Source organism: Leptonychotes weddellii, chromosome 13, assembly GCF_054177405.1.
Source record: "Leptonychotes weddellii isolate Sample4059 chromosome 13, ASM5417740v2, whole genome shotgun sequence".
Taxonomy (NCBI): Eukaryota; Metazoa; Chordata; class Mammalia; order Carnivora; family Phocidae; genus Leptonychotes; species Leptonychotes weddellii.
The window spans coordinates 64,994,865-65,015,046 of NC_138381.1; the positions used below are offsets into that span (position 1 = coordinate 64,994,865).

Here is a 20,182-nt window from a genome sequence, read left to right on the forward strand (position 1 = left end):
CAATTCAGACCAGCTTATCATCCACCTGGGCTTTAGTCACCAACCTGAATGTTTCCTTCAAAGGGAAGGAGACATTTTACAAGGTCATAGACTTATGTCCAAAGCTGGAGCCTGAGCAGAAGAGGCCACATTGGAAGCTCTTGACCTCAAGTGTGGTGAGTGTGGAGGGAAGAATCTGAAGGGGGGGGAGAAGAAAGTATTGTCCAGGGGCCATAATGAGCTTTAGGTGCCCATGAACCCCTGAAATAACATATGTGTGTGTGTGTGTGTGTGTGTGTGTACCCAAGCCTGCATGGGGAATGCATTCATAGTTTTAAATCATATTTTGAAAGGAATCTGCCACCTCCCAAAGGTAAGTCCGATTGGTCTAGAAGATGGCTATCTTTTGTAGGTGGGTGTCTTAGTCTGCTCAGGAAGCTATAACACAGCACCACAGATTGAATGGCTTATCAACAACAAACATTTATTTCCCCCAGTTCTGGAGGCTGGGAATTCCCAGATCGAGAGGCACGTGGTGTCTGGGGAGAACCCACTTGCTAGTCTACACCCAGGGCTGTCTTCCTGCTGTGTCCTCACATAGCAGAGGAGGAGGGAGCTCTCTGGGGTCTCTTTTATGAGGGCACTAATGCCTTCATGAGGGTTCCACCCGCGTGACCTCCTCACCTCCCAGAGGCTCCACTTCCTAATACCATGCCCTTGGGGGTTAGGATTTCAGCATATGAATTTGGGGGGCACCCACACATTCAGCCCATTGCAATGGGAAACCGAGGCCCAGAGCCATTACTTTGCATAAGTTCATGAGCTCACACAGCCGGCTTGTAACAGAGCCTAGACTAGAAGCAGAAATCTGGCTTAGCTGGCTGTGAGGCTGGGAGAAAGAGAAAGGCGGGCAAGTCAAGGTCCTCCCCGGTCCCAGCTGGCCCAGCAGATCTCAGCCTGGACATCCCCTGCCCCTCTGCCCCCCGGGCTGGGTCAGGTGCCCCTCCTCTATCCTTGTATCCAGCATCGCCCTCGGCTTTCTCTTGGCCTAAAGCTGCGCCTGTTGGTTGACGGGTGGCAAAATGTACGTCGAAACTTGACTTAGGCTACGTCTTATTCAGATACCTCTTCCTCCCCGAGCTTCCCTAAATCAACAATGGCAGCTCCCCCATCCCAGGTACCAAGGGAAAAAGCCCTGGAGACATCCTCACACTCTGCCTAATCCATAAGCACATCCAGTTGGCTTGACCTTTGCCCTTTAACATGGATCCAGACTCCACCCCTTTCCCCTTCCCTCCCTCTCTGCCCACCTCTCTGGTCCACCATTGTCTCTTACCTGACAGACTAAAGTTGCTAACTACTTCTCCTTCCTTCTCCCTTCTGCCTGGCTCTCCACCCAGCAGCCAGAGTGAACTTTTTATTTTTATTTTTATTTTATTTAATTAATTAATTAATTTAATTTATAGTTTTTAGAGAGGGAATGGGAAGGGCAGAGGGCACAGGAGAGAGAATCTCAAGCAGGCTTCACACCCAGCGTGGAGCCAGACGCAGGGCCCCATCTCATGACCTGAGCCGAAATCAAGCGTTGGACGCTTAACTAACTGAGCCACCCAGGTGCTCCCTGAGTAATCTTTTGAAAACACAAGACAGGTTGCCACACTCCTGCTCAGGCCTATCTGCAGATTCTGCATCTCACTCAGAAATTAAAAGCCAAAGATCTTCATTGCCGACAAGGCCCTCCATGCCCCCTGCCTTCCCCCAGCTTCTTTTCTTCCTGAAACTTGCCAAGCACATGCTCACCACAGGGCCTTTACACCTGCACCTCCTGCTGCCTGGAATATTCTTCCCCCACAAATCCACATGGCTTCCTCCTTCAGCTCCTGCCCAAAGGTCACCTCCTCATGGCTTTCCGTGACCTCTCTGATCACTCAGCCTCTCCCTTCCCTGCTTCATTTTTCTCCATGGCCTTTATTAATATCTGGTATCTTATATACTGACTTGTTTATACCCTTACTGTCTTGCTTTCCTTCTAGAGTATAAGCTCTGTGAGGACAGCAGTTTTGTCTGTTTTCCTCACTATTAAATCTACAACACCTAAAACACTTCCAGGGACATAACAGATACTCAATAAATATTTGTTGGACGGATGGATGGATGGATGGATGGATGGATGGAACATATTGTTCTATTCTGTTTGTCTGTCTTGCCCACAAAACCCTAAGCTCCTAGAAGGCACAGACTATGTTCTGTTCACTGTTGTATCCATGAAGGTCACATCGGGCTGGGCACATAAAAGTTGAATGAATGAGGGCGCCTGGGTGGCTCAGTTGGTTAAGTGACTGCCTTCGGCTCAGGTCATGATCCTGGAGTCCCTGGATCGAGTCCCGCATTGGGCTCCCTGCTCGGCAAGGAGTCTGCTTCTCCCTCTGACCCTTCCCCCTGCTCATGTGCTCTCTCTCTCTCTCAAATAAATAAAAAAATCTTAAAAAAAAAAAAAAAGTTGAATGAATGAACAATCCACCCCTTCGGTTAACAGATAAGGACATAGAAGCCAGGAAAAAGAAAGGGACTTGGCTGTAGGGCCATACCCAAGTGCTGGCAGCCACCTCTAGCCTCCCAAGCCCCATTGCTCACCTGCTGTGGCTGACTAGGTCTCCTCGGGGACCATGCATGCTCCCTGGCCAGATCAGGTGGGAGGGCGGACCAAGCCCTAACCGTGGACCGCCCAGGAAACTGCTGTGTATCTATCTGACTTTTAAACTTTTTATTTTTTTTTTAAGATTTATTTATTTATTTGAGAGAGAGAGCATGAGCCCAGGGGTTGGAACAGAGGCAGAGGGAGAAGCAGACTCCCTGATGAGCAGGGAGCCCGATGCGGGGCTCGATCCCAGGACCCGGAGATCATGACCTGAGCCGAAGGCAGACGCTTAACCGACTGAGCCCCCCAGGTGCCCCAGAGTTCCCATTTGTACAGAAGACGAAAGGAAGGCTCAGGAAGTAAGTGGTAAACGAGGAAGCAAGGGTAAAGCAGGCACTCAAAGTCAAGCCGTTGGGCTTCCGACTCTGTGCCCTGAGCCCAAAGCGATATGAAAAGGTTAGTTTAGGGCACATCGGGCTCCCTGCTCAGTGGGGAGTCTGCTTCTCCCTCTGCCTCTGCCCCAACCCCCGGCCCATGTTAGTTTGCTCCCCCTCTTGCTCGCTCACTCTCAAATAAATTTTTTAAAAAAATTCTTTAAAATAAAAATGGGAACTTTGATAAGAGCAGCTGCCATGGAGTGGCCAGGAGGCTTACATGAAGCAAGGTGTTTCCAATGGGGCTTGGCGAGTGCTCCAGAATCCCTGACTGCCATCAACAGTTAAATGCTGAGATGGAGGAGGAGAAAAGTTTCAGTCCCTTTCAAGCTTCCCTTAGGTGGATTCCAGCTAATTGGAGCCTGCCCGGATGTGGTTTCAGGTTATAATGCCTCATTTAGGTTTCTGGGCACTTGGACGGTCGGCGTGATTTTCCTAGGTGACACTGAGCACATTATCTGGAGAACAAAACCCCTTTCAAGGTCAGAAATGCCTGGAGAGTCACAGGGGCAGCCAGAGAGAGGCAAAATCATGGGCCTTAGTCGGCTCTGGGCTCCCGGGCTTCCTGGCTGGAATTACACCCCTCGGGATCCTGCCAAACCCCCAGGAGAGGCCAATTTTGGTGTAGGAATAAAAAAATCCATCCTCACTCACTCAAGGGGCTCTATCTCACCTGCTGGCTAGCAGCCACCAGGTTTTTCTAATCCTGGGAATAAAACGTCTCTGCACTGTGACCCTGACCTCCCTGCCCAGGCTTCTCGCCCCCTGACACATGCATTCTATCTCCCTTGAACCTTCCCAATAACCTTCCCCATGAACCCCAGGCCCTTGTCCAGCGAGGTGAGGCGGCCTCCCCAGGGTCATAGTGTTGGGAAGGGAAGATGTGGTCTGGCTGCTTCTTTCTACAACATCACCCTGCTCAGTGATTAAACCCAATGACCCCTACCCCCGGGATGTCCACTCTGCTTTTACAGATGGAGAAACTAAGGCCCAGAGCAATGGAGTGCCTTGTCCCAGGTCACACAGCTGGGAAGTGATAGAGTAATTGGCTGGCCTCCAGGCCCAGGACTCCTGCCACGTTTGAAGTGCTAGCCAGGCTTGGAGTCCCAAAGTGAAGCCCAAGGTTGAAAAGCACCAGCCCTGGGGAGTCCGTGTGGGTGCCCTTGGCTTGGTTGGCAGCTCAGCCGCTTTTGACCCTGCGTGCCCTTGAGCTGGCTCAGCCCTACTGGACCTCACCTCCAGTCATCAATAGCGGTGCTGGCTATCAGCAAACCACCTTCTCCTGCGGCCTCCTCGTCCAGCCACCTCTATTATTATTTAGATACGACTGGGCTTTAAATTAACTCAGTTTTTCATTAAAATACATTTCAATTCTAAATGGACAACCAGCATCACAGCAAAACATAGAACAAAACCACCACAATAAATGTAAGGAAACCGCAACCACATTCCTGAATTCTCACTCGACTTTGTTGCCTGTTCAAGGCTCCCCATCATTTTTTAAATGGGGCAGGTTGCGGGCGCCTGGGGGCCTCAGTCGGTTGAGCATCCGACTCTTGGTTTCGGCTCAGGTCATGATCTCAGGGTCGTTGAGATCGAGTACTACACCGGGCTCCATGCTCAGGGTGGAGTCTGCTTGGGATTCTCTCTCTCCCTCTCCCTCTGTCCCTCCCCCTGCTCATGTGCGCACGCTCTCTCTCTCTCAATAAAATAAAATCTAAATAAATAAATACATACATACATAAAAAAAGGGGGGAGGTTGACAGATGTTTGAAAGGTGTTTAAGACTGATTAGCTCCGGGGCGCCTGGGTGGCTCAGTCGGTTGAGCATCTGCCTTCAGCTCAGGTCATGATTTCGGGATCCTGGAATTGAGCCCCACATTGGGCTCCCTGATTAGCTAGGGAGTCTGCTTCTCCCTCTCCCTCTGCCTTCCGCTCTATTTGTGCTCTCTCCCTCTGTCAAATAAATAAATAAAAATCTTAAAAAAAAAAAAAAAGAGACTGATTAGCTCCAATAGGGACGTTCTTTTTTTTTTTTTTTTAATGTTTTATTTATTTATTCATGAGAGTCAGAGAGAGAGAGAGAGGCAGAGGCAGAGGGAGAAGCAGGCTCCCCGCCGAGCAGGGAGCCCGATGCGGGACTCGATCCCAGGACCCTAGGATCATGACCTGAGCTGAAGGCAGACGCTTAACCATCTGAGCCACCCAGGCGCCCAGGGACGTTCTTCTTGATGTAAAGAGAAGTAATGAAGGGAAATTGAAAACTCAGTAACTTCGGCAAACTTTATGATTTAGTGACATTTAAGTGATACCCTGGATATTCTCCAAGGACCGTAGCACGGTTATTCTCTGGAGGCCCTTGCCGTGCTGGGCTGTGTTTGTCAATGAGTGTGTCGGAGGGTCTCAGGGGGGTGGAGGGAAGGGTGTCATGCCCAATCCTCCCAGGAGGGATCGAGGGGTCACCAAGGGCAGAGTAGTGGGTGTTTGCTGCTCAGTGGTTGAAGCAGGGTCTTGCCTTCCCTTTGGAGCAGTTTGCAGCCCCCCCAACCTCACCCTCCCTGCACTCTCGGGTAACTCTCAGCTCTCCCGCATTGCTGGCACCCTTCCCTTCCTCCCCCTTCTTCCCCACCCACCTGCCCCCTTCCCTCTCTGAGAGCAAGCCAAGGGGACAGACACTGGGGAACAGGAGTTGGAGGGATGTCATCAGGGAAGGGGAAGGTGTTTCTGCTTATCAGTCTGGGGGCTGGAGTCTTGGCTTCGATCCATTCCCCCCCACCCCCAATTTGCCAGGGGATCTCAGGCAAGTCACACAAGCAATCTGGGTCTCCATTTTTGGTTTTTATCTCTTTGAAGTGTCTGCTAATCCCAACTGGTGTGAGCAACAAGACAATAGCTATAAATAATACTAATACTACTGCAAATAGTCCCACAGCCACCACCCGGATCACCACCATCATCATCATCACGACCATGTATGGAGGACCTCCTGGTACAGGGCACTCCACAAAGTACCTTCTAGACGTCTTCTCACTTAATCCTCCCCACAACCCCTGAGATAGGTACTAGTATCAGGCTTGTTTTACAGATGAAGGAACGGAGGCTCAGAGAGGGTAAGTGCCCAGCCCAAGGTCACACAGCCAATACATATGACAGCCAGAAATTGAACCTCTGGGGCCTCACGGCCTGTATGCCTCCCCCAAGTGAAAGCATTTACTTGGGCTGTAAATGGTTGGAACATTGGTCTGTACCTGGGACTTTCAGAGAGGCGCGGGGCCAGTCTCAGGGCAAGAGAAAGGAAATTCTCTTGGGAGATGCCATCACCAGGCCAGAGAGGCTTTCTTGGCCTCATGATCGGGGGAAGCAACCACCCCTGAGCAGAGAGGGACAGATACACAGCCCTGCCTTAGACGAAAGGTAAGAGCTGGGGCGAGGAAGACAGCGGAAAGAGTAGAGGTTGGGGCTGAATGAGGCCGAGCAAGGAGATGGGAAGGAGCATGGTCAAGTACTGACCTTAATCCTGGTTCAAGGATTAGACAGATCCAGGTCCAAGTACTGCTGTCCCACATCTTAGCTGTGAGATCCCGGGCATGTCCCCTCACTTCTCCAAGGAGCCACCTAGACCAGGGCCTGGCGCGCAGCAGGTAGACGATGCTCGGTAACTATTAGAACCCTTACCCTGGGGCTCTCAAGAAGGACAGCTGCCGACCCTTCGGGGCTGGGTACAAACCCCTGGCCCCTTAGCCCCTTCTTTTTTTTTTTTTTTTAAAGATTTTTTATTTATTTATTTGACAGAGACAGACACAGCGAGAGAGGGAACACAAGCAGGGGGAGTGGGAGAAGGAGAAGCAGGCTCCCCGCGGAGCAGGGAGCCCAATGTGGGGCTCGATCCCAGGACCCTGGGATCATGACCTGAGCCGAAGGCAGACGCTTAACAACTGAGCCACCCAGGCGCCCCCCGCTTAGCCCCTTCTAAGTGTGTCCTTGGGCTGAGTCGCCCACTCCTCTCTGAGCCTCGGTGTCCTCCCTTGTCAAACACGAGGTCAGAGCACCCACCTGCAGCCCAGCAGACGCACGGGTCCGGAGGGGGGCTCTCCTCCAGTCAACAAAGACCAGCTCACTCCGGCCCTCCGGGCTTGTGGCCGGGGGGTCACAAAACATGTGAGCTGGAGAATGTGCATGAATTGCCTGGCACATGACAGTGTGTGGACGGCACCCCCCACCCAACCCACCCACCCACACTGGCCTCCTGGGTCAGTCCGGGGGAGTCTGTTACTCTCTCTGGGCCTCTACTTTCCCACCTGTAAAACGGGAGGAGACTGAGATGAATGGGCACGTGGGCCTGCAGGCGCCTTCGGCTCGGAGGGGGACACCATGGAATGGTGCAGCCATCCCGGGGGAGGAGTCGGGCTTTCTCGCTCAGAGGAAACAGAGCTGTGCCATCTGAGACAGCAAGTGTGTTCCCAAGTGTACGCGCCGCCCCCCCAAATTCTGGCTCAAGTCCGGGCACGCGGACGCTCACGGCAGAGGGCTGGAGTTGGTGAAACGCGGAGGGAATAGCACGCAGCAGGTGGCAGATCCGGTCACAGTCAGCTCCGTACCCCTCAATGTCATCGAGTCTCCGCACAGCAGTGGCCTTTCATCTGCCCGCTGCGCATTTTATTGCCGCTCTATTGTTGGTTCCTGTTGGAGCCCATTTGCCTGCCCCACCCCACCCCTTCCCCTGCACACATAGCTGCCACCCAGTGCTGGGGGCAGCCCTCAACCAATGGCTGGCGGAGATTGGTATGTAAAGTCCACACCTCCCTCTGCTCTCGGGAGGGGTAACTCGGAGGTGCTGGGTGTACCCCATCTCTCAGAGCCACCCTGGGGACAGCTGGCTTTGCAACACGCTCTTAACCGGCTGCGTTCTCCCCCCATCCCACTTCCTCCTCCACGGGACCACCTCCCAAGTAAACGGCCTGCACCCAAACCCTTGTCTCAGGATCGCCTTCTGGGAAACTCAAAGTTAAATGGAATAGGCGTACACACAGCAACGTGGATCGACCCTAAAAGCATTATGCTTGGTGCCCGAAGTAGGAAGCAGAATGCAACATACAAAATAACGTCAATTACATAAATTAAAAATAAACACTGGGATGCCTGGGTGGCTCAGTCAGTTGGGTGTCTGCCTTCGGCTCGGGTCGTGATCCCAGGGCCCTGGGATCGAGTCCCGCGTCGGGGTCCTTGCTCGGCAGGGAGCCTGCTTCTCCCTCTCCTTCTTGCTCATGCTCTCACTATCTCTCTCTCTCTCAGATAAATAAATAAAATCTTTAAAAAAAATACACAACATACAGAACAATACCCATTTTGCAAAAACACCTCCAAACAAAAAGATACAATTAAATAATTACAGTGGTCAGTGATTGGGAGGAGTGAGCTACCGGGCACTGTGGCTGCTGGAAACACAGCATCTGTGTGTCATTTAGAAAAAGGTACCCCCTCTGGGGAGAGGCAGCCCTTTCGGACGGTGCAAGCCTTGAGGGGCTGAGGAATGAATGAATGAGTGAAGGAAGGAAGGAAGGAAACATGGGCGGGGCCTTGACTGGACTGGTGATGACTATGTCCCACGCAGAGCGGGAGTGTTCAAAGTTCTGTTTAAGCACTAACCTTTAGTCTAAGATTTGGGGTTATTCTACTTCCAGAACTTGTTAGGACAAAGCCCCACCCCCTCCCCAGATACTAACACCTCCCATTGCATCACCAGGCAGAAAGGAGGCTGGGGACCTGGTGTCTGAACACAGCACCAGGTCCCTAACTGGGGGGGTCCTTCACCAGCTCCTGTTGCTCTCCTTCCCGGCAGCTTCCACCCCTCATCTTGCCTGTTGACCGCTAGGTCATCGATGCTCCCTGATGGCGGGCAGCGTGTGGGCAGCCCTGGGACTCTCGCTGGCCTGCATCTCAGCCCTTAGCCTCATCTCTCCCTCCTGGTTCCAGTCCCACACCTTCTCCTTTGGCATCCTCACCTACTGCTCCCGGCCTCGGGGTGACAGCCGGAACCAGAGCTGTGGGACCTTCAGGTCCCTGGATGATATTCCTGACCTTGCCTGGAAGGTAACACCTGGGCTGGGACCTCGGGGGCTCTATCACATCTACCAGAGGGGCGGGGAGGGCGGGGGTTGGCGGGGAAGCCAAGTTCTGGCCCCCACCACCTACCCCGCACTGAGCCTCTGAGTCTGTAGGTGTGCCGTGGAGTCTGGCGATCCGCATTTTAGCCAACACCCAGGATGATTCTGCAGGCAGCTCCAAGTCCATATAGCACCTTAGTACACATTAAGAAAAGGGCCCCCTTCTTCAGGACACTATACTGCCATCTGCTGGAAAAGAAATGTAATGAATATGCAAATCTATGATGATCCCAAGGCATCTCCAAGGGTTGTGTGCAGTGTACCATCTGCACACACCTACCTGGCCACCCTCTGAGGGCTGCTAAGTCTGAAAACCACGGCTACGGTGTTGAAAGTCTCTGTTACGATGCACGTTCCCAAATTCGACAATGTGGACAAGGGGTCAGGACTCCCAGTCCAACACCTCTAAGGAAGATTATACAGCCTCGGCAACCGGTAATTACAAAGGTGTCTCTCCCGGTGATCCTGCCGTTTAGCAGGTACTCAGTAAAGGTGGGGTATGGTGGCTGTAAATCTGGATCTTAATTCTGGCTTTGCCACTTAATTAGCTGCGTGTCCTGAGGCAAATGACTCCACCTCCTTGGGCCTCAGCTTGTGTATATGCAAACAATAGCACAGATCTCTTGGGTTTTGAGGACTCAGTAGCTGGCCAATAAACAGACATACACCTGCCCCTCTCTGCCCCATTCAACACCCTGCCTCCTCTTTCTTCCTGACAGGTCTCGGCTGCAATTCTCCTTGGAGGATGGCTCTTGTTGGCCTTTAATGCGGTTCTCCTCCTGTCTTGGGCCCTGGCCCCCAAAGGGCTGTGTCCCAGAAGGGCCGGTGGCCCAACACCAGGGGTGCAGACAGTGGCAGGTAAACCCACTGCCACATAGTAAGCATTCCAGACATGTTTGTAGAATGAATGAATGAACGAATGAACGAACCTGTGAGCAGAGTCTGGCCTCCTATGTTGCATCTCAGAGATAAACCCTAGGATTGAAGACTCTCTGGTCCTTTAGCAAGCTAGAAATGGTGGGGAGGGAATGGCATACTTAACATCACCCTCTCCTGTCCTTAGCTAAACCCAGTCCTAATAGTCTGTCCCCCTTTGTTTCTCTCACATCCATCCACTTTGTATCATCTTTACCAGGACCACCATACACAGTTGAGCAGGTTGTGCACTGCACAAGGGAGCCCAGCCGAGGGCTGAGGGATGCTGAAATCTAGCCTATGCTCCACTTGCTAAGCTGTGAAATGGCAGGGCTGCACCTCCCCAGGAGGGTTGCTTTTCTCTAACTCCCATCTAGGCTCTGGATGGTGTAGCCCAGGGCTTGTTTGCAACCCTCATGCAATTAATCCCCCACCACCTCTCACCTGGATTAGAGTGACAACCACTTCACACGTCTCTCTGCTGCCACCTTCCCTTAGAGTCTGTCTGCCATGCTGGCCAAACAGATCCTGTTAAAACTGAAATCAGATCGGGCCACTCAAACTGGTTTATCTAGCCTCCAGTGACTTCCTGTTACACTCAGAGTAAAATCCACACTCCTTGTCATGGCTGATGAGGCTCTGCCTGATGAAACCCTCGTTCCCTTGCCAATCTCACCTCTTATCCCTTCTGCCAGGCTCAACCTGCTCCAGCCACATGGTTTGCTTTCTGTTCCATGATACACCACGCTTGTCCCCTCAGCCTGGGATTCTCTTCTCTCAGATCTTACATGTCTTGCTCCTCTACGTTGCTCAAATATCACTGCCTCAGTGAGATCTTCGATGGCCTCTAGGTAAAGGGAGCTCCCCGCTCTCCTGAGATTCTCCTACCTCTTACCTTGCTCTGTATTTTCACAGCACTTACTTACCTTATCTGCCTGCTTGATTATTGTTCATCTCTCTCCACTACAACATCAGCTCCTTGAGGGTAAGGCCAGGTCTGTCTTGACATCACCAGCATCTGGCACGGTGCCTTCGCACATAATAGATGTTCACTAAATATTTGTTGAATCAATGGATGGAGCTATAGTCCTTGTCCTAGGCTTGTGCAGTGTCTGGGGGTGGGGGGGTACATCAGGCAGTTACAACTCAGTGGATATTTGATAAGATAAGGACGAGCACAAGATGCAAGGAAAAACTCCAGGAGGGTGGAGGATGTTAAAGAAGGCTTCCTGAAGGAGGTATCACTTGAGCTGAGTCTGGAAGTACAGGTGGGAATTGCTTAAATATAGAAGGGAACTTCAGGTAATGGGAACACTGGGGGCAAAAGGTTAGAGACAAGTGAGCAAGGCATGTTCACAGAACTGTAAGCAGACCAATGTGGCTGAAGAACAGCAAGAGAAGCTAGGGTCATGTGATTCTTCTGCACTGAGAGTGCCCTGAAGGTGAGGAGGTGTAAAGTTTATTTCCTTACTGTCATTAGTGCCCACCACAGCACCTGTAACAGTTTTGATGAATGAATGCATGCACAGATAGGTGGGTTGGTGAATGAATGAATGAATGAATGAATGAATGAATGAATGAATGGGTGGGTACGTAAGTAGGTGAACTGATGGATGGATCTATGGATATATTAGTGGATGATAGATGGTTGGGTGGATGGATGGATGCAATGGGTGTGTGGATGGGTGGGTGGGCAGATGGGTTGGTAGGTGGACGGATAGATGGGTGGATGGTTGGTTGGGTGGGTGGATGGATGGGTGGATGGTTGAGTAGGTGGATGGGTGGGGGTTGGGTGGGTGGTGGGTGAATGGATGGGTGGGGTGCAGGTGGCTAAGTGGGCAGACAGGTAGATGGATAAGTGAATGAATAGGTGGAGAGGGGGATGAAGAGATTAGAGGGTTAGAATATGGTTGAAAGAATGGGTGAGTAGACGGATAGCTGGGTGGAAGACTAGTTGAGTGATGAGATAAATGGATAGGTAATAAGTCAACATGTAAGTGAATGGATCAATGAATCGGTGGGTCGATAGGAGGGGGGATCAGTGAGTCCTGGGATGAGGTTAGCCCAGAGAGCCTTGACTGACACGCTGGTGTTCCTTCCTGCTGTCTCCAGTCACTGTCACCACTGTGGGCCTGCCGGTTTTCCCCATCAGCCTGGCCTCCGCATTCGCCAAGCAAGCCTGCGGAGCCTCCTCTGTGTACCACGGTGGGCAGTGCCAACTGGGCTGGGGCTATGTGACTGCCATCCTCAACGCAGTCCTAGCTAGCTTCCTGCCTGTGATTGGGTGGCTCCGCATGACCAAGGTCCAGGGGAGGATCATCCTCTTCTCCGGTGACACCGAGCAAATCATCCTCATGCCAGAAAGGAGCAAATAAAAATTTCCCAGGAGGAGCAAAAAGGGCCCACTTCAGAGTGGTATGAAATCACTGCAAGTCCGCACTCAAACCTCACCTCTGCTGCCTCCATGCTGTGTGACCTCGGGCAAATCACTTCACCTCTCTGGACCACCGCGAATTCCGTGAAATGGGAGGGGGCAGCGGGGGGGAGGGGTGTGTGTGTGTAAAATAATGCCCACCTCATTGGGTTGTTATGAGAATTAACTTGCGATGCTCTGTGTAAATAATGCGCTTTAGCACCATGTTAAGGCCCCATTGTATTCAACAAACTTCAGCTTATTATGATTATAATCCTACTTCACAGGACTCCTCAGAAGGAGAACTACATCTATTCAGGAAGAATGCCAGGGGCGCCCGGCTGACTTAGTCAGTGCAACATGCAACTCATGATCTCAGGGTTGTTGAGTTTAAGCCCCCTGTTGGATGTAGAGTTTACTTAAAGAAATAAAAGAGTACCCAGGGCTTCTGAGTCCAAGCCGTCCCTCCAGTACCGCATCTTTCAATAGGCACGTGCATATTCCCTTTTGCGCCCCTCCATCTTTAGAACTCCTCTTTTCTTGGAGAATTTGAGAATTCTTTCTTTCCCAATCAAATATTTAGTGAGTCCCCAGATGGACAAGAAGAGTTTGTACAAAAGCGTGTCTGTGTTGGGGTGGGGATAGGGGGGACCTGTCTCATCCTCCCCCCAATGTAAACAGCCCCACTGATGTGGAGACTTCACTGTTACCTGGGGCCCAAGAGGCCCTTCCGGATCCCATTCCAAGCTCTCTCTTCAGCCTCTTTCTTGTCACACACCCAACCCCTGTGCCTCTCCCTCTGCCACACTGAATTCTGGGCCCACGGAAGACCTCTTCACACTTCCAGCCCTTGCACACCCTCTCTCTGCCAGGGATGCTGGAGTCAGTCTTGGCTTTTGCCTATCATGACCCATTGCCCTTCTCTGGGAGCAGCACCTTAATCTTTCCTTGGGAGATGACCCCCAGCAACTCTCTGACTATCCCACGTTATGGATAAATGAGCCCTTCTAGCCAATAAAGCCTGGTGGGAAAGGCTGGTTGAGAGATGGGCATGGAATCGGTGTACATCAGCATGGAGGAGAGCGGAATGATCACATGGACCGAGGTGGAGCTCTAAGGACCTCATCCGGGCACCTGGATCCAGCCACACCTGCTCCACTACCTGCAGGAGACATGGTCACAGGCAGCTCCAGGCTGGCGTCCTCTTAGCTTGGCCACTGCGGAAAGAAAGTGTGAATGGCTCTCTTCCCAGGGAAGGAATCCGACTGGTCAGGACAGAGTCATGTGCCCCCTGGGGGGTGGGGCATATCAGCAGTCTCCCTAGAAGACCATGGTTGTAACGTAAGAGATACAGCTCCCCAGAACATGGGAGAAGGTGCTGGTACTGGAACGGGGGAAGGATGCTGGCTAGGCAAAAACATTCGATGCCCAGCTCCCTTTTGAAGGGGAGCTTTATTATCCCCAGTTCACAGAAGTGAAAACTGAGGCTCAGAGAGGTACAGTCACTTGCCTACGTCTGCACAGCCGACTGGGATTTGAACCCAGGTCTGTCACCCTCTATGGTGGAGGCAAAATAAGACCTGGATTTGCTCCCTCTGCCCGACCTAGCTTATCTTGATCAAACTCTTTTAGCTTTAAATGCTCAACCAAGAACATCCATAAACAACCCCCAGGAGCGACTCCATTATCTTGAAAACACACAGACTACAGAAGGCAGCTTGCATTCACCTTCCAGAGGGAACCATAAAGGTGACTTGACAGCTTTTTTAGAGAAAAGTAGAGGGGCACCTGGGTTAGTCAGTTAAGTGTCTGACTCTTGATTTTGGCTCAGGTCATGAACTCAGGGTCCTGGGGTTAAGTCCTGCAAGTGGATGCTGCCGAGTAGAAGCCCAAACTCAGCCCCCGGCCCCTGTCACTCACGTCCCCTCTGTCATAACCTCTCAATGGCCCCCAAGTCCCTTAATTTTCCCTTTGAACTGTTTCAGCAATGCCAAAGGGAGCGATTCTCCAGCCCCTAATGAGAAACAGTTTACAGGGAGACCCCGTCCTTATTTGAGGCAGAGGGATCTCTCAGTCTTATTTTCTCTTGATCAAAACAAGGGGCTTCCGCTGTTTCAAGGAGCCCTGTGTCTATAAAGGCTGGAAATCACTGTGCCCCCAGGTCTGAAGAAAGCAAGCCAAGGAGACACTGGAGAATTCCTACACGGTACCCGGACATAATGGAAAATCCCCAGGGAACTGCATGGCCCCGTGGGTCATTTTAATTCTGCTCAGGTTTGATTTACCAACAGATTGGCAAGCTGGCCCTTCAAAACCGATCAATTTGTGCTCCTCTCGTCTCCACCTGTCCTGGGCTCATGCTCTCAGCGTGCCCGGTGGCTTAAAAGCCAGAAGCATAGAGACCTGTCAGCCTTTTCCCAACTCAGCGAAATCAGATGCTAACTGCAGAGTCAGCTCGGGCTTTGCTCCCGCCAAGGACTGACGGCCTCCCCACACCTAACTGCTGTGTTCCTCGGTCATGGCCCAAGAGGGCTGGGAGCTCGCCCCTTCCCGACCTCTCCTCCAGGAGCCATATTCTCTTAGGTTTCAAAGCCTCACCTGAGAACCTGAGCTAGGTAGATGCTGGTAACTCAGGGACACTGAAGTCTCAACCAGGAAATCATGCCCTGGAGATGCTGAGGAGCAGAGGGGTCCCAGTGAAAGAAGGGGGTCAGGGCTGCATCCAGAATAAGGGGAGGCATTATTATCCTCAGGGCACAGAGTGAAAACTAAGGCTCAGAGAGGTACTTCTACTTCGCTGGCTTATTTGGAAACCTAACTTTTTCTATATAAAACCTGCAGTTTTGGGGCGCCTGGGTGGCTCAGTCGTTGGGTGTCTGCCTTCGGCTTGGGTCATGATCCCAGGGTCCTGGGATCGAGCCCCGCATCGGGCTCCCTGCTCCTCCCTCTCCCGCTCCCCCTGTTTGTGTTCCCTCTCTCGCTGTGTCTCTCTCTGTCATATAAATGGATAAAAGCTTTAAAAAAAATAAAATAAAACCTGCAGTTTTGATGGGTGCTTATTAGACTGAATCAAGTTTTGCTTCTGCAGCTGAAAGCTAGTTGTTTCCCTTGGCCCATGTTTAGAGGCTGCGAGGGGTGGACATCCATGAGAGGTCCCCGTTGCTTGATGGCTAAGGTTCTGAATGGTAGCCGTGAGCGGGGACTGTGGATGTCAAGGGGGTCAAGCTGCTCATCTGTGGGAGGGAACATCAGGCGTGAGAGATGAGCTCTCTCAGCAGGTGCCAACGTAGACGTATTGACCCCGAGTCAAATGGCTGACCATCTGGGGACCCTTCCTGTGCACTGGATCTTGGGGGATCCCCCACCTTTGAATCTGCACTCAGCCATGTGACTTACTCTGAGCCACAGAATGTAGAACAAATGCTTTCATGCCAATTCCAAGCTGAGGTCTCAAAAGGCCTTGCACACTTCTGCTTACTCTCTTGAAAACTGCCACCATGGCCACATACACCAGCCTGAGCTGGCCTGCCAGGGGATGAGAGACACGTGGCCCAGTTTCCCCCAGTTTCCTGGCCGACAGCCGGCCAACCATCAGAAGCGGAGTCGCCTTGGTGGCCATCAGCTGACCACTCACATGAAGAAGTCCATCTCAGACCAGAAGACCCTCTCAGCCCATGCGGTCAACCCACAGAATTGCAAGCTAAATAAATGGCAGTGTGAGGCCACTGAGCTTTGGGGTGCTTTGTTATGCAGCATTACTCATGCTGACAGCTAACTGATACAAGGGAGCGAGAAGTGTTTCGCCTGCCTTGAACCTCCTGGGGAAAGACCAGGCAGCTACCATGAGACTCGGTCTCCGTCTGGGTCTGGGTCACTGGGGTGGGGTTGGGAGGACAGTCTTCCACAGGGAATATTTCTCTCCTTCGTGTTAAAAAAAATTCCTGCAGCTCAGAAACGAAAAATAACCCATATTCACACATTTCTGTTTATATGTATTTTCTCTATATATAGACACAACTCTTCAGGAAACAGTTACAAGAAAAGGAGGAGGGCACTCCATAGACAGAACGACTTCCCACACAGTCGATTTCCAGGACACAAGGACGCACACGATGTATAGAGACCGAAAAAAGCACAGTAAGCCGAATAAATAGGAGTTGTTCCAAATCACAACCACGGACACTTCTCTGGAACACCACAAGAGAGAAAGCGGAGAAGAGACTGTGTGCTGTACTTTGTGACTGGTCTGAGAAAATAAATAAGAATCGGAAGGTCTAGGACCTGGGTCTTGCTAAAATAATGTCCTCTGTAATGAACAGCTGAGTGACTAGATAGTCTTTGATCCGGAGGGGCCTTTTGCACATATTTTACCCCCATCTTGGGAAGGCAGGGGACCAGAGCGGGGAGATGCAATTGTCACGGAGCATACTCTTCGGAGGCAAGGGTCATTTAGGTCTCGTCCGTCCTCCTCAAGAGGCCCCCACGTCAGGGACTGGCGGGGGGGGTGGTGGATGCAGCTGAAGGCACTGGGACCGAGGGATTAGCCTTCACAAGCACGTAAGGCAGGGATTCCTCCCCGTTCCTGGTTTGCTCAGGACAGAGGACTAATGTACTCTCTCTATGAACGCTTCCATGTGCTTTGAGTCTCCTCCCCTCTCCAAAATCCTCCCTGACATTCCGGGGAGGAGCCTTCCAAACTGACGCTATTTCTCCTGAGTCCCAGGCATTCTCAGAAAGGGGTTGGCAGGACCGCTCGAGCAGAAGGACAGGTAGGCAGGGCGAACCAGCTAGCTCAGGGTCTGTCTGTGACTGGCAACCCTCTGTGTGAAGACACGGAGGGGACCATTCCCAGACTTAGCCATGACCCTGGCGCCAGGTCATCGGCATGTTTCCCAAGGAAAACACATGCCCCAGTCTTACCCTGGCTGACCTCAGTCTACCCTGGCTGACCTTTGCCTTCCTTTTCCTCCTTTGTCCTGAGCGAGCCAAGGCACCTAGGGAAAAGCCAGCCTCCCTGACTTCTCTAGAAGTAGCTTTCACCAACACACACCTTCCAAGCCTCTGGAGCACCAGACCCCACGTGCAGAAGGAGAGGTGAGGTCTTCCCCAGGAGGGGAAGAAAGGGATGTGCACTCTGCCCTGTATGGGGGGGAAGGAGAGGGACTCTGGGAGGGACCCCAAGGAGCCTCAGGCTGTCTCACACCTACAGACATTTCTCACATTCCACCACCCTTCCAGGGAGAGACCTTTCTTGAAAAGAAGAAAAGAAGTCTCTCCTGGAGTCGGGAGAAAAAAATGAGAGAATACAACAAAGAGCATCCAGCCCCTGAAAGGGATGTGGACTCCCGTGTGCCTTTTCTGAATGGGAAGGGGCCTTAGGATACAGGCCCTGTAAAGGAAAGGCGAGGAGGGAGATACATCGGTAGCCCCTCCTCGACGTCAGTGGTTCCCAAATGGGGACATTTGGCAATATCTGGAAACGTCTTGGTCGTCACAACTGGGTTGGGGAGGGGGCCCTACTGGCGTCTAGCAGGTAGAGGCCAGGGATGCTGCTCAACACCCTACATTACACGTCCCCTCTCCAAAAAGACTACCTAGCCCCAACGTCCACAGTGCGGGGTGCAGAAACTGCTCCAAGCCAACCTTCCAGCCATGTTCCGGAACACCTCCAAAGGCCCCTTTCGGAGCACAGAGGTAGCCCCACAGACCTCTCCTACACCAATTCCCCTCAAAATTCCCTCCCTGAGTCTCATCTGACAGAACAGTTTGGAGGGACTGGGACAGTACAAGAGAGAGGCGACCGTTCTGGAGGCCACCCATGAAAATGCTCCCTCCGTCCGCTGACGCACCCTGACTCCCTTGGACAATCTTTGGTCAAACGGAAAAACGTAAGGCTGAACTGAAGGGGCAACCCCTCGACCCCACCTGCCTGGGTGGCCAAAGCTGGGGTAGTTTTCTCTTTGCACAGAAGTCCATGCTCATGAACAGACACGGGGACCTCGCGGCCGGGGCAGCCCGGAGGAAAAGCGGGCTGGCGGGCAGCTCGGCGGACACGGCCCGGGGAGAGCAGGCCCTCACTTGTTCTCGATCAGAGTCTGCACCTTGTACACGAGGTCCCGGGCCAGCTTCAGGATGTGTTTCATGTTGTGCCGCTCAGCCATTTCTGAAAGAGCGCAAGGCAAGAGCTCAGGAGCCTCATTCTGTGTCCATTCTGGGGCCCCCCTTGCAGCTTCTAGTGGCGGGGTCCCTGGGGCATCCCCATCATCATCATCTGGCATCATCCCCAAGCAGAGACCTTGGGGAAGGCCTGCCCCTTTGGACCCTGTTTTCCGCATCTGTAAAATGGGGGTTACCACAGTTTCTGCCTTACAAGGCTGCTGTGAAATCAAACTAGAGGATGTGGGTTCCCACTGCGTGCTTGAAGAAAGTTAGGTCTTCCCACTCACCTTGTATAAACACCACGACTGGGGACCTTTCAAGAAAGCAATGCTGGGGGCACCTGGGTGGCTCAGTCAGGTAAGTGTCTGCCTTCAGCTCGGGTAATGATCCCAGGGTCCTTGGATCCAGTCCCACACCCGGCTCCTTGCTTCTCCTTCTCCCTCTGCCCCTCCCCCTGCTCATGGTCTCTCCCTCTCTCTCCCATAATAAAAATCTTAAAAAAACCCCAAAAAACCAGGCAATCAATCAAAATCAAATAAAGACTGTAGATTAGTTAATAGTAATGTACCAATGTTAACTTCTTAGTCGTGACAAATGTTCTAGGATCAGGTAATGTAGAGACATCAAGGGCAGCTGAGTGGAGGGTATCAAGAACTCTTTGTACTATCTTTGCAGCTTTTCTTTAAATCTACAGTTATTCCAAAATAAAATATTTGATTTAAAAATAAAAATAAAATAATGTTTCTCGGGTGCCTGGCCGAGTCGGGAGAGCATGTGACTCTTTTTATTTTTTATTTATTTTTATTATTTTATTTTATTTTTTTAAAGATTTTATTTATCTGAGAGAGAGCGAGCGAGTGCAAGAAAGAGCATGAGAGGTGAAGAGGAGCAGAGGGAGAGGGAGAAGCAGGCTCTCTGCTGAGCAGGGATCCTGATGCAGGGCTCCATCCCAGCACCCCGAGATCATGACCTGAGCCAAAGGCAGACGCTTCACCGACTAAGGCATCCAGGTGCCCCAGAGCGTGTAACTCTTGATCTCGGGGTTGTGAGTCCCAGCTCCACGTTGGGTGTAGAGATTACTTAAAAATAAAAATCTTAAAAAAAAAAAAAAGTGTTCTTGGGGTAGGGTCAAAGATGGCTTTTTTTGCTTTTTTCCAAAATCATCTTTAGTTTTTAAAAATTTTTATTTATTTATTTTAAGATTTTATTTATTCATTTGAGACACCGAGATAGATAGAGAGAGAGAGCATGAGCAGTGGGAGAGGCAGAGGGAGAGGGAGAAGCAGACTCCCTGCTGAGCCAGGAGCCCGATGTGGGGCTTGATCCCAGGACCCTGGGATCATGACCTGAGCTGAAGGCAGACGCTTAACCATCTGAGCCACCCAGGCGCCCCTATTTATTTTTTTTTTTAAGATTTTTGTTTATTTACTTGACAGAGAGAGAGAGACAGCGAGAGAGGGAACACAAGCAGGGGGAGTGG

At 51.7% G+C, this 20,182-nt stretch overlaps 2 protein-coding genes across 4 annotated transcripts in view; one reads left to right on the forward strand and one right to left on the reverse strand.

The window, feature by feature from the left end:
- Positions 1-8,940: 8,940 nt before the first annotated feature.
- LHFPL7 (LHFPL tetraspan subfamily member 7) lies at positions 8,941-12,517 on the forward strand. The gene is made up of 3 exons (XM_006733165.2): positions 8,941-9,141; positions 9,935-10,073; positions 12,243-12,517. The coding sequence occupies exons 1-3, from the start codon at positions 8,941-8,943 to the stop codon at positions 12,503-12,505; spliced, it is 603 nt and encodes a 200-aa protein (XP_006733228.2). The 3' UTR covers positions 12,506-12,517.
- A 3,997-nt stretch (positions 12,518-16,514) lies between these two features.
- The window catches only part of SGSM1 (small G protein signaling modulator 1), an 89,165-nt gene continuing 85,497 nt past the window's right edge, over positions 16,515-20,182 (reverse strand). For all 3 annotated transcript variants that reach the window (XM_081801953.1, XM_081801954.1, XM_081801952.1), the window contains one exon: positions 16,515-18,706. In XM_081801953.1, coding sequence (XP_081658079.1) covers positions 18,618-18,706 — 89 coding nt within the window. In that variant the 3' untranslated portion in view covers positions 16,515-18,617. The remainder of the gene's footprint in view (positions 18,707-20,182) is intronic.